General features: G+C 34.3%; 1 protein-coding gene across 1 annotated transcript in view; it reads left to right on the plus strand.

Annotated features, from left to right (window-relative positions):
• The first annotated feature begins 980 nt into the window (after positions 1-980).
• AQR (aquarius intron-binding spliceosomal factor) overlaps positions 981-14,766 on the plus strand; it is a 30,136-nt gene continuing 16,350 nt past the window's right edge. Inside the window, exons 1-12 of the mRNA XM_010711626.2 lie at positions 981-1,007; positions 1,219-1,335; positions 2,231-2,344; positions 3,094-3,197; positions 3,695-3,797; positions 4,722-4,842; positions 5,638-5,779; positions 6,524-6,702; positions 10,821-10,988; positions 11,419-11,588; positions 12,384-12,625; positions 14,057-14,200. Of these exons, the coding sequence (XP_010709928.1) occupies positions 981-1,007; positions 1,219-1,335; positions 2,231-2,344; positions 3,094-3,197; positions 3,695-3,797; positions 4,722-4,842; positions 5,638-5,779; positions 6,524-6,702; positions 10,821-10,988; positions 11,419-11,588; positions 12,384-12,625; positions 14,057-14,200 (1,631 nt within the window). The remainder of the gene's footprint in view (positions 1,008-1,218; positions 1,336-2,230; positions 2,345-3,093; positions 3,198-3,694; positions 3,798-4,721; positions 4,843-5,637; positions 5,780-6,523; positions 6,703-10,820; positions 10,989-11,418; positions 11,589-12,383; positions 12,626-14,056; positions 14,201-14,766) is intronic.

Here is a 14,766-nt window from a genome sequence, read left to right on the forward strand (position 1 = left end):
CAGCAATTGAGGAAAACGTGTAAAGCTTTAATCCATTAGGATTAATCTAGGAAGCTTCCTTTTAAAGCACCATAGGCTACGTAAAGTATCTTTTGTGTTGAAGATTATAATCCCAGAAGGCATGTGTAGTTCTGAAATGCAAGGTATTTTTATTTGACTAGAATTCATTATTTATAAGGAGCATTTAATGTTGTCATTAAGTGTTAAAGGAGGGTTGGAATTCAGAAAGTCTGTGAAGCCTGTTTAAATGACAAAAACAAGCATATGAGAAATTTAATTGTAACTTCAAGTCTGTTTGCCTCTGTGTAAACATGTAAACATGTATTGTTTTAATGTCTCTCTCTTTTTTTTTTTTATCTATACTGAGGTACCTATTTCTATTAAAGCTTGTACTCTAAAATAAAAACTTAGTGATTTGATAAGTCAGAAGGAACAGTTTCTTAGAAAGTTCTTTTGTTGATTGAGTTTGGTTTTTTTGGTGGTGATTGTAGATGACAACATTTTCTACTATAAAATCTTCTATTATCTTTATCTTAGTTGTATATGTCTCGTTGATGTCTTTTGACTTTCTAAACTCATCTGTACATTCCATGAGAACAACTCATGTTTAAACAGCTTAAACTCATTTGTAAAGCAGCTTGAACAATTTTCACTGAAAATGTGGTCTCAGCTTTTGTAAGCTTGAAATTACTAATAAATCTGAAAAAATATTAAAACTACTATGCATATCTTATGAATAATGAAAGATATAATACTGTAGATAGGAAAAAAAAGTGAGTTCTCAGTTCTGAGAAGCTCAAGCTTAATATAAAAACAAAGCAAGATGATTGAAATGAGTGTAGAACATGCACATTTAGAACAGTATTGCAGCAGTTTGATATTATCATGTGTAGCACACAAGGATTATGTAGACACTACTGGTGGAACAGTTGCTTTATTTAATTTACTTCTATTGCTAATAGGGTGTAATTTCACTCATGATGAGTTTATGCCTCACTGCCAGACTGGTAGAAGTTCATAGCAGCCTACCTGCATAAAACCAGTGTCTTGGCACATAAATGCTGCCTTATTATGAGGACCTCTGTTAGGATTGTAGATAAGCAAATAACTGCAGCAATCTATCATCGTCTGCCTTCTTGTAATGGAGAGAAATTGAGAAACCAAGATTTCTTTAATTTTGAATAATTGTTTGTACTAATATGATATTATTTACCACAGGCTTTGCTTCCCACACGACGCTGGTTTAATACAGTGTTGGATGACTCCCATCTTGTTGTTCACTGTTATTTGTCAAGTCTTGCCAAGAGAGAGAAGGAGGGTCATCTCTTCAGCCAGGTGAAATAAGAAGGTTTTTTTTTTTCATTTTGCAATTCTAAATATTGCAGTTGTTTTATTTTACATTTGGTTGTTAAGACAGATTTTTATGAATATTTCTGATGGATGCAAACTACATGTTTATTGAAGCCTTTCAGGCAGTAGTCTTTTCTTGTCTATATCTATATGTGCCTGCTTTTATGTTTCTGACTTGTTTTTGTGCATTTTTGAAAAGTAGAACTTAAAAGGTGGTGCAATTTGTGGATTGTTTTATTCCAGGTGTAACAGAAGATGTGCATTCTCTCCTTCATTTTAACCACAGACAATTCTACAGTGGTGCTGTTTATCACTAATTTCCTTCAGTTTACTTAGCCATAGACAGTTGTTTACAGCAGGATCTGTAGATCTCTTCTTTTTATCTGCATTTTTTTGCTGCTTACTGTCTCCCATCTCTAGTGTTTTTTCAGTCTCTCCTAGGGTCTTTGCTGATGGAACAGAAAGCCTGAAGCTCATTGGTTTAATTTTCTTCTTTTAAGCTGCATCCTGTCATTGAAAAGTATGAAGAATTCTAGGGTGGGCATCAGAGCGGGATGGAGTGAGCAAGACTTTTCCCTTTTGATAGCAGAAAGCCATAAATTGATGTTTCACTGACCCTCTGGCTAAGTCAATGCAATATACTTAATTTCTAGTATTTATGTATTAAAAAATGATGATGGTTGTTGGCTATGCTGTGATTTCTGTGGCTGTATTTCAACACTATTTCATGCATCAGCCAAACTTGGATGTTACTCTCTGATTCGTTCCATTAAGTACTTTGACAAACTACTGTTTGTGCATGGATTTGTTGTGTTAAATAGTGTTTATGATTGCAGTAGAGGTATTGTTAATTCACTTAATTATATGCATGTCGTCTCAGCTTTTAGATATGCTTAAATTCTACACTGGCTTTGAAATCAATGATCAAACTGGAAATGCTTTGACAGAGAATGAGATGACAACGATTCACTACGACAGAATTACTTCTTTACAGGTAAAGTGCTTGCAGGAGGGAAGGGATATAGTTTTGCTGTTATAACTATTGTGTATACATTAGAGTATTTCCCAAAGCATACCGTTTATTATTCATTTTCATTACCAGGAATAGTTGTAACTTGACTCTTTATGCCATTTGGAAGGTTTTGATTTATGGATGTGACTGCAAGAAAATAATGCACTCTAGTAAAACAACACCACTTTTGAAATTAAGGTGAACTGCTCCTTAATTTAGGAAGGGAACTTAATTCTGTTATGCAGTAGGTGGCACCATTTTATCAAGACCAGTACATGCATGATAGTAGTAGTCCTTTGTACATAAGAGACAAAAAATGAAGGTTCTCATCTGTTGCATATAAAGGTAGTTATACTTGTCAGGATTTTTCACATGAGATTTAACAAAAAAATCAAGGAAGCATGGTGAAAATAAACCTTTTCCATGTTGACTAAAAACTTTACTTAGTTGACTAAAAGTCTACATGTCTGTCTCTTACGTTTTTGTTTTTATGATAGAGCAAGTACTAATATGGGCTCTGTCAGAAAAACAATACATCAGAAACACAGGAATACTAAATAGGTGATGCTAAGAAAAATGGAGATTGTACCTGTTTTTTATTTCTATCCTGGAGTTGTCTGCAGGGTACTAGAAATACGAAAAGACTATAGTTTGTATAAATGCTTAGATTGTGATTAAATTGTTTCGTTAACGTGCTTACATTCCATTTCTCTGGGGTGGATCTTTTATAGAGAGCAGCATTTGCACACTTCCCGGAGTTATATGACTTTGCGCTCTCAAATGTAGCTGCAGTAGATACTCGTGATGCACTGGTGAAGTTATTTGGACCACTCAGGTAAGTAATCAGAATTACATTTAACATAAAATTGATATTCTTTGTTCTCACTGTGTTTTAATTTAACAAAAATCTAGCCATTTTTCTCTGATTTCTCGTGTCAGTGAAATTAGTTAATATGTATTCCTTTTTTTTTTTTTTTTTGGTGCCTTTGTATCTATTGAAAATACGGAACACTTGAAGGTTTGGGTCCATTAGTACAGTAGGATGGTATGAACTAGTAGTGAATTACTGGAGTTCCAGCATTAGAAAAATTGTTTTATTTTACTAATGAGCATGAAAAGCGGTAGACTTCTGGAAAATAACTGCTTTTAGAAATTAGACTTTAATTACTGTAAGTTAATTACTGCTACAGTGATTTTTAAATTCTAGTTCTTTAATGAAACTTCACATTTGAACTTATGTAATTAAAAACAAAAACTAACCGTAATCTCTCTCACAGACTTCAATGTAATTATTAATTAAAAATGGTATTTTTTTATTTTGTACTGTTGCAGCTCAAATGTACTCCACCAGGTGGCATCGTACCTCTGCTTGCTGCCTTCCCTTCCAGAAGGGAACGATACCAGCTATGAGAAGGAGTTTCTGCTAGAGCTGCTGGTAAAACCATCATTCATGTAATTTAGCACTTACACTATCCTAAAATAGCTGATTAGGACCTTGGTAAACCATCTGGGAACCACAGCAGCATTATAATAATAACAATAATTTGGACAATAAGATGGAGCTCAAAAAGATACAAATTAAATATTTGAAAATCTTGAAATGTTGAAAATGTTTCCTAAGAAACTAGTATATGTATATTTGGCGTAATTAAGAGAGTCAATAATCAGAATCTCAGCAATAGTTTTGAGCTATGTGGGGAAAATTGTTGTTTGTTTAATTACCTGTTTTGTTTGTTTGTTCTTAAAAAAAAAAAAGTCTGCTAAACCTGTTCAATGTCTGTTTGGTTCCTCAAGCCTATTTGTAATTCCAGTTACTGCACAAGACACTAACACTTACTTTGGTCATCTACTCTTTTTATATCTTTCATTTTTTTGTGATTACTTCTTCAAAAATTGTTTGCGTGATTTTATAAGATTTAGGTGGTAGTAATATGATGCTTATTGACACCATAAACATATTTTCCAGTTTACTCTATAGTAGTATTGGGTGGATTTTTTTCTGTGAAAGGGGAAATTAAGATTAGCTATTACTGGATGACTAGTGTTTCAGTCAGCTACTGAAAATGTGTGCAGTGCAAAACAAAACAAATAAAACAAAAACAAAAAAGCAAACATTTTTCATCAGTTGAGAAACCAGATGATTCTTTGAATGACTGATAATTGGAATATATGCTTACTCATCTTTCAGTATCATTATGTGGATTTAGTTGTGTTTGATTGGAGGAAAAAGAACAAAGAGGTTATTAAAACAGAGAACATGGCAAGTGACCACCAGCATTCTTCTGGATTAATGCATATGTTTTAAAGATAGCTTTATTTTCGTGTTTTGATTTACAGAAATTTCAAATGCATCCTTTAGGTTTCCCGTCATGAGAGACGAATATCTCAAATCCAGCAACTCAATCAGATGCCTCTTTATCCCACAGAGAAGATTATTTGGGATGAAAATATTGTCCCAACTGAATATTATTCTGGAGAAGGTATGATTAGCAATTTATTAAAGGCTGAAAGGAGTAGTAAGTGCCCAAAAAGGGAACCTGTGCTTATTCTGTCTTCAGAGTTCATGCAATCATAAGGCATCTTTTAGTGAATACTTAAATAAAAATCTAAAATCTTTGTGTTTATGCAAAACCAATTCTTTACTTATAGTCTGTAACAGGTATGCCATTCTCAGCAGTTGATGAACCAGTACAGGAGTGAACCTGGATGTACATGGTGTGTGTGTATATACTAATCACACCTGTGTCTGTGGTGTTCTGTAAATTTTAAATAATCCTTTACAGAATTTTTATTAATGTAAAATGTAATGCAAAATGGAATTTTGGCAAGAAACAAAGATTGTTTGAAACACTGTGCTATCTCTGTGTTGGTAGCGCTCTTGAGAAGCATTTCCATTACTGTGAGATGATTACAAATATTTCTTGTTCTTTCAATTTCAGCTTACGCTTTCCCTTTTTAAGCTCAGTGTATTCTCCAGCATCATATTTCTTTTCTGTGTTCTTTAAGACAGCTAAATTCTTCTGTCAGAAGGATGAAAATTGTTTTAATCTTGTGCAGGTTCATCTAGAGAAAACTTGAAAATTTAGGAGAGGAAAGGATGGAAATGTGCATTTGTTAGTAAAGTATATATACAAAAAGAGGTATCCTTGGGATCTCCTATGATAAGGACTCCATCAGTAATAGAATAATGTGTTTATGTATTTGTAATTATGTAGAATCAAAATATTCTTTTTTTTTATTATTCATCAAATAACACTTTTCCTGCTCTTCCTTAGGCTGTCTTGCACTTCCCAAACTGAATCTACAGTTTCTGACTCTTCACGATTACTTGCTAAGGAACTTCAATCTCTTTCGCTTAGAGTCAACTTATGAGATCAGACAGGACATTGAAGATAGCGTCAGTAGGATGAAACCATGGTAATGTTTGTTAAATGACCTGAACCAGTCAACTCAGCTTCAACTGTAAACAAAGTGCATTTGAGAATGAATTACTGATGTTGTGTGTGTACTGAGTGCCTAGTAATGTATTTTAAATTGTTATAAGATGCTATGTTTTGTAGTAACCTCTTACACAAGGTGTTTCTGTTCTGTGGGATGATGTTGCAAGAATGAGTTGGTATGTATAACTGTAGTCTTAACTTGAAAAACTTAATGCTAGATGTTAGATGTTAACAAACAATGTTTGTGATATTATCAATTACGTGGTGGTTTTCTGAAAGGACTGAACATTGTCTGACTCTGAAATACAGAAACACTACCTCTAGTTCTTCCATTATATAAAGTGTTTTATGGCCTATTCTTGAATCTGTCATATTTTGATCCTGTTTAGATTTCAAGGGGATCATTTGGTGTGGCATCTCTTATACTCAGCATTTGCTTTTTGTTACCTTTTTTCTCTCTCTGTCTTCAGTTTTATTAATAACATTGACATATGTTGCTCTCATGTCTTGAAATATATTTAAAAAAAAACAGTTCATGTTATACAATAAAAAAAAAAATACAGGATTACATGAGTCCAATTAAATAGCATGTAAAATTAGGACCCTTTTCTTTGAGTTGACTTTGAGGTGAATTTTTTTACACTTAAGAACCAAATCTGTTATTGGATAACAACAAGCAAAACTGATTTCTTATATTTTGTTTGTTTGTTTTGTTTTTCAGGCTGTCAGAATATGGAGGTGTGGTTTTTGGTGGATGGGCTAGGATGGCACAGCCCATTGTGTCTTTCACAGTGGTGGAGGTTGCAAAGCCCAATATTGGTGAAAACTGGCCCATGCGAGTACGAGCGGATGTAACAATTAATTTGAATGTTAGAGATAGCATCAAAGATGAATGGGAAGGTACTTGTCACATTCTGTAAAATAAGGTGCTCAAAATAACTGCTCATCAAAATGTCCTTGCCTTAATTTTATATGTAAGAATGATTTTGTCTGAGGTAGACTTGTCTATCTTAGTATGCTTCAAAAGTATGTTATTCTAGTTCCAATTCTAAGAAATTTAGCCTTTTCTGAATGCAAAATTACTATTATTGAAATATTTACACTTATGCTGAGGGCAGAATATTTACCATTTCAGTGTGATGTTTTTCAGTTGGTAACTGTGAAATTCTAAACACCTTAGACGCAAAATGGAAAGATAATTTAGCATTTGAAATTAACATGTGTGCTAACCATGTCTTACTGCAAAAGTGGCAAAGAATTTGAAATCTCTCTAATAAAAACACAGTAAGCACTTATTTAATGTACAGATCGCAGAGCAGTGTCACAGTTTACCTAGATTGCTTGTGAAGTTTCCTCTATAGAAATCTTCAGAAGCCACCTGGATGTGGTCCTGGGCAACCTGCTGTGGGTGGCCCTGCTTGAGCAGGATAGTTGGACCAGGTAACTTGCAGAGGCCCCTTCCCACCTCAAGCATTCTGTGAAAGATGAAGGGTACAGATTTTGATTTAATTAAAGTGCATGCATGTTAGTAGTATTCAGTATTTGAATATATCTAGGAAGTGCTGACTATACCAAATAATGTTTTTTCAAAGTATCTGCAAGCGACACTTTTTTCTTGAGGAGTTGAACTTTGCTTGACTGTGTTGACAAGTGGCATAGTAGCATGTACTTGTACTTGGATTATCAGTAAATGTCACTTCTTTTGTAGAGAAACATTAGTGAAATGTGCTGGAGCTACATGATGTGATTACAGGTCACATAGCACAAATTCTAAAGCTGGACCATGTAATAAACAAACAGATACAAAATATTTCCTTACTAGTAATGTTAGGATTATTATTGTCACATGGAGGATGGAAGCAGACTTCACTATCCTCAATAGCAGGTTTTAAAAATTTCCAGTTTTTATCAGAGTAATCAGTTTTAATGGCAACAAAGTGATCTTCAGCCTTAACGTAATCAGGCATCCAGCTTCTTACATATGTTTGCAGAGCATTTAAAGAATTTGTATGGAACTTGGGGCAAGTCCCCAGAACTTGCAGTGTTTTAAAATAGCTATTCTGCATTTTCGTTCTCAGCGTTTTCCTATCTTTTGATATATTATCTGAATCGTAGAATGCCTTGGTGTGAAAGGGACTTTAAAGATGATTCCGTTCCAATCACTGTGCTGTGTGTGGAGTTGCCACTCACTAGATAGGACTGCCCAGGACCCCATCCAACCTGGCCATGAATGCCTTCAGGGATTGGCTCTCACCAGCTTCGCTGGGTAAACCGCTGGGTAAACTGTGCCGCACCACCCTCTGAGTAAAGAATTTCCTCCTAACCTCTAACCTAAATATCCCCTCTTTTAGTTTAAAACCATTCTGCCTTGTTCTAACACTATCAAACTGTGTAAAAAGTCAGTATCTATCCTGTTTAAGTAGTAGAGTGCCACAGTGAGATCTTCTTGGAGCCTTCTCTTGTCTAAGCTGAATAAGCCTAGCTCCTTTCTTCATCTGGAGAGCAGCTCCACTCCTCTGATCATTTTTGTGGCCCTCATCTGGACGTGCTCCAGCAGCTCCATGAATCTGTTTTGCTGGGCAACCCAGACTTGAACACACTACTCCAGATGGGGCCTCACGAGGTCTGAGTAGAGGGGGATAATCATCTCCCTCACCTGCTGGCCACCCTTCTTTTGATGCGACCTGGGATACTGTTGGCCTTTTGGGCTTATACTTGCACATTGTTAGCTCACACCAAGCTTTTCATATACCACTTTTCATCCCTGTCTGCAAAGTTGCTCTCAGTGGGTCCTTTTCCCAGCATGTTTGCATATGTGAGATTGCCATGAACCCAAGTGCAACATCTTTAACTTGGCTTTGATATCTCATTAGGTTCTTATGGGCTTGCTTTTCAAGTTTGTCCAGGTCCCATTGGGTGGCATCCCTTCCTTCTATTTGATCTGTTTCTTCATGGAAGCCTTCAGTGTAAACAGCATTCTCTGATAGTAACCTACCATTTTTACACTTAATGTCTTTGTATTTTCTGTTATAAGAATGATAGAAATTATAGTTACTAATTTATAATTATTTTGAAAACACAGTCTTCTCATATGCTTTGATAAGGTTTATAGTAAGTAGCTAGCATTCCTTTACCATTCATTTCTTTATCTGTTAGGTCCATATTTGCCAGTAAAATTGTAATGTGATTTCTTAGCTTGCTTTTGCTTCAAAATAATTTTATATACTTTTAAGCACTTTAAGATGAGGTTGTATGATTAAATGACTCAGATGCATTTTTCTATTCTATTATTAATCTAGTTAATAGGATTAGCACCAAGGAATTTTATGTCTGCATATTCCAAAAAGCTAGCCTTTGCCTCCAGTGTAGTTTCATTTTTCCAGGGTTTTCCAGTTATACATGAAAAAGAAAGATAAATATAGTAAAATAAGTATTTAATTGATGATAGTAAAACTCTGCTATTCAGTAACATATTCCGTCCTAAATATTGTTAGATTACAGAAATATTCCAGTAACTAATGTCTTTTCTGTGGCTCTCTTACCAATGTAAGTAGAGAGAGATATATATATAGCATTTTTTAATGTTAGTGTAGCCTCTGGAAGTTTGAAAGCAATAATGCTTTAAGGTAGGTAAATTTTTAAAACTGAATCAAGACTGAGGTGAAGAGCAGATAAATAATTGTCTTGATGGTCTTGATAACTTTATTCAAATACCTTCATATATCTTCTTCACGTACCTGAAAGCTGATTGCAGTGAGAGCGAGGCTGGTCTCTTCTCCCTAGTGACAGGTGACAGGATAAGGAGAAATGGCCTCAAGTTGTGCCAGGGGAAGTTTAGGCTGGGTATCAGGAAAAGCTTCTGTATGCAGAGGGTTGTTAAGCATTGGATTTGGCTCCCCAGGAAGGTGGTTGTGTCACCATCCCTGAATGTGTTTAAAAACTGTCTGGATGTGGTGCTCAGGGACATGATTTAGTTGTGAGTTGTTGGAGTTAGGGTAGTATAATTAGGTTGAGGTTGGACTTGATGATCTTGAAGGTCTTTTCCAACCTGAGCAATTCCATGATTCTATTAAACTTAAGAGGGATAACAGTATTCAGTGAACAAGAGAAGTATCTGCCTCAGAAGATGATGATCCATTAAGATTTGAAAGGATTTTTTTCTTAACTCTGAAGTTTCTGTTAATTATATAGGGGAGTACTGTGTATATTTATTAAATTTTGGAAGCCTCTCAAAAATGTGTGAATTGCGTAGATATACTGGAAAAAAGGATTGATGTTCAAAATGACAATGAATTGGAGAACTGGCCTTTTAAAAGTAGAGCGTAATTTAAGAGAGGTGAGTAGAAAATACTAAACTTAAGCAAGAACATTCGCTGCCCTAGTGCATGTTTTGAAAATAGTTTATTAGGCAGTAGCTGGCATGAGGAAAAGAGTTTGAGTTCAATATGCTACTACTGAGGGAAAAACACTTTATCAGGTCATACTGGGATTTATAAACTGGAATATAGCAAATAACATCAGTAAGTGGCCTTCTACCCTACTAAATAACTGACTTTATTTGGAATTTTGTGCCTAGTTCAAGGCACTACACTTACATTTTTAGAAAATAATTGGGAAGTAGTCCAGAAGAAAGCAATGAGAATAGATTAATTTACCTTTCAAATACAATTAAATATATCTAGGTTGTGTAACTTAATAAGATTATTGGAAGTGCAATAGTTTAGGTATGCAGAAGCTTGTTGTTATGAAAAAAAAATTGTTTCTTCTCTTTGTACATGAGATCGTAACAGATTTTAGTTTGTAAGAGTAGTGGAAAAGAAAGCAATTTCCTGTGGATTTGTATCTTCAGAGTTAAAGGCATATTTTGAAATGGAATACATTATGGTCTAAGTAAGCATGTTTTTGAAATTAAAAAGTCAGATATTAAAAAGTCCGATATTTTATTGTGTATATTTTTAAAGAATGGGAGTTGAAAATGGCATTTTATCAATTCACTGAATGTTACTTTTCGGAATCAGGTCTACGGAAACATGATGTCTGTTTTTTGGTTACGGTACGTCCCACACAACCTTATGGCACTAAGTTTGACCGAAGACGACCTTTTGTTGAGCAGACTGGCCTGGTGTATGTTAGAGGCTGTGAAATCCAGGGCATGTTGGATGAGAAGGGACGTGTTATTGAAGAGGGTATGATACACCAGTCTTCTTTGAAATATGGTTTTTGGGTTTTTTTGTTTTGTTTTGTTTTGATTGATTGGCTTTTGTTAACAGCTTAATCATTCACTTCTCTTTTGAGTGGTACTCAATGAGTTATTATTTAATTGAAAAACAGACAAGTAAGTTGATGAGCAGTCCTTGAGAGGTTGTTTGTTTACCTCTTATACAAGTTGATATAATGAAATGGCATTTAGCACACTTTAGTTTTAGGATTTAGGATATATTCTGAAACTCTCGTAGAAATGCGATGAAAAACATGAAACAATACCATCCATAAAGAAGTTTCATTATATGAATGTGTCTAAAATCTGCTTCAAGAAAGATAATGGATTACTTATTTGAGTACTAATCTGCTTTTGTGCTATATTAAATTCTTATTTTACTGTTTCATTACGAGCAGGACCTGAACCCAAACCAAGACTTAAAGGCGATTGCAGAACATACAGAGTATTTCTGGACCCAAACCAGTATCAACAAGACATGACCAATACAATCCAAAATGGAGCAGAAGATGTATACGAGACTTTTAATATAATAATGAGAAGAAAACCAAAAGAAAACAATTTCAAGGTAAGGTACCACTCATCAATACTTAACCCATACAGGTGAACTGTTATCCTAAGGATTACTGAAACTTACTTATTTTAGTTGCATGTGAGTGGAATTTTCAAATGGAGTTAGATCAGTTCAGCAAGTGATAATTTCTTCCTTACAGCTAAGTGTTAGAATAACTGAAAATCAGAACCTAACTCAAATTGAGTATTAATAAGAAAATGAAACAGTAGTTTATAATTTTAGTCTTTCACCAGGCGGCCTCCAGTGTAGTTGTATTTGGCCTTTAGAGGCAGGGGAATATGTGGAATATAAGCTCTGCTTATGTTCCTATTCTATAGACATGCAGAACTTCTAATACAAACAGGATTGTCTGAGAGTCCTGGAGAGGAATACAGAGCAGAAATATTTGTAGCTATTGATGTGAACTGGTAACTTATTGTAAAATTAGGCCTGTAGGATCATATCAGACACTTATTTATTTTCTTTAAAGATATTTGGATTATGCTTTTGTTGCTCTTTCTCTGAGTGTTCTAGAATGAAAACTTTACTGGTAATTATGGTACTCTTTTCTAGCTCTTTACTAAGAGAACAGTTTAGGATTTTTGTAGTTTGACACTGGTGTTTATATTTTCTTTTTTTTTAATATATGCAATGTACAGATATAGACTGTAACTAACCAAATACCCGTAAGTGGATGACTGATAGATACTAGTATCTTAGAATAACTTGATTAGTCTTTAGTGTGTCATATTTACTTAGTTAAAAAGTCACTGTCCAATCTTCTTTTTCCCCGTCTTTTCCAATTTTCAGGCTGTTCTGGAAACTATTAGAAATTTGATGAACACAGATTGTGTGGTTCCTGACTGGCTACATGACATCATTCTTGGATATGGAGATCCAAGTAGTGCACACTATTCAAAAATGCCAAATCAGATTGCATCTCTAGATTTTAACGACACCTTCCTGTCCATTGATCACTTAAAAGCTAGCTTTCCTGGGTACAATATTAAAGTGACTGTTGACAATCCCGAACTACAAGTACCTCCCTTCAGGTGATCTCAAAATTTCAAATACTCGTGATCTGTTACTCTTGCTGCTGTGCATCGTCAATTGGAGTTGAGTTCATTTGTTGAAGAGAGGTGCTCCTTCTTTTAGGAAAATATATTCATATGTTAATATCAAGATCTAGTTATATAGCTCTGAGTGTGTGTGTGTGTGTGTGTGTGTGTATATCACAGTGTATATAACTATAGTACTGCATTGCTTGTAAATTACCCTATTGAATTTATGGGGAAAGGAACAGTGTAAAATAGAATAAAGGCATGTAGTATTCACTCCTCCATTGGTATATGGTCTCTTCAAGTTCAATCTAGTAGTTTTTAAGTTAAATAGCTTTTAGGTCACATTAAAGCAAAGTAAGTACAGCAATTTCATCATCCATAAAAGTTTGAGCTTGTGGAAATACTGTTCAGTAAAAACAAATAATCAGGTTTGATATGCTATTATGCTTGTTTTATTTTAGAAATTATTTCTGAAAGATGCCTACCTTTCTGACCACTCAATGAGATTTACATATTTTGTTTCAGTGGTGTCATTGTCTAGCCCAGAACATTAGTGATTAATTTTTAGTTTTGAAAGAGATGTCCCTCGTTGGCTTCTTTATACTTGTGCAACTGAATTTCTCAGTGTACGTAGTTTTATCGGCTTTTTTCAAACATTGCATGTAGAGTACATGTGGAGAAGGCAATAACAGTATGTCATTTATATGACAGTAGTTTGAAGAAATTGCATATATATACCACATGTGATTTCCTGTAGTGAACTATTATTAACTTTCACATTTTTTTCTGTATGAAGAGGTATTGCTGTATTTGTCTTATAAAGAGACTAATGCGTTATTGATGCTATAAATGTCTTCACTGTTGTATCACGATGATTGGATTGCTATTGGAATTCCTCCTCAGTAATTTGTTACTGAATTAAAGTATAGATGCTTGATAACATTTACTATAAAAATAAAGCTGAAGTGGGAGGATGAAAGTCCTTGCGTTGAAACTGTTTAGAACATTGACACATTTTGTTAAGAAGGTGTCCATCAGTTCTAGAACAAAATCAGGTTACTACAGCTGACCAGACAGTGCCAGTGGCTTTCTGTTCTATCTTGACTCCTGTCCCTTCCAGTTTCATTTTTTGAACTCTTTGCCATCAGCATTCTTCCACTTGTCTTAAAGCACTGTTCCTGTCTTTTCAACCTATGTAAAGTACATTTTTGATGTACTTTTGATGTATTTCTTGTTGAATATACTTTCTTAGTCTGCTTAATCAATTTATTTTTATTCCTTTCTCTTGTCCTCATCTATATACTTTGTCTGAATCTGTATTATTATAGTTTAGCTCAACAGAGACAAAAATATCTTTCTGTATGAGCTTGTAAGACAGTCTGGTGCATGTTTTGAAGCTTAGATTTGAATTATATGTTACAGGATAACTTTCCCGATAACAGGAGGTAAAGGAAAGAAAAGAAAAGAGGATGGGAATGAAGAAAAATCTGAAGAAGCGAAAACATTGATTGTAGAGCCTCACATCATTCCAAACAGGGGACCATATCCATATAATCAACCAAAACGGTAATAGATGTGTGTGATATGGTTAAAGGTGCTAACAGTTCATTTTCATAACTAAACATACTTTTTTTTTAATGTAATTGTGATTTCATTACCAAACGAGTTGAATATAGGAGTATTTCTTTGGTGTTTTTATCACCTTTATTAAAAAAACAAAAAACAAAACATAGAAAAGCATTATGAGAAATACTGGCTTTTAGTATTATCAAGACTTTTTGAATATTAGTATTGAAAATTTAACACTTCACGTTGTTTTCTCCACTTCTCTAATGACTTTTATAACTGTTTTATGACTGTTGAGAGCATAGGAAAGAACGGTACTGACTGAATATTTTTCTCCTAGAGGTATGCAAAATACTTATTTTTGTCATAACACTAAAATCTGAAGAGTTTCTTGCATGAATGAAGCTTCCAGTGCAAGTTTCCATTTGTTTTCAATAATTTATGTTAAAAGCAGTGAGAAGTACAATAGTTCTGCTGCTGTACAATGTTTTATAAGTTGTTTGTCTTGTGCCTGTGCATACATATATCTCTATTAAACATATGACTTATAAGTCTTTTGAAGGTTT

The sequence above is a fragment of the Meleagris gallopavo genome, chromosome 5 (genome assembly GCF_000146605.3).
Source record: "Meleagris gallopavo isolate NT-WF06-2002-E0010 breed Aviagen turkey brand Nicholas breeding stock chromosome 5, Turkey_5.1, whole genome shotgun sequence".
In the NCBI taxonomy this organism is placed as follows: Eukaryota; Metazoa; Chordata; class Aves; order Galliformes; family Phasianidae; genus Meleagris; species Meleagris gallopavo.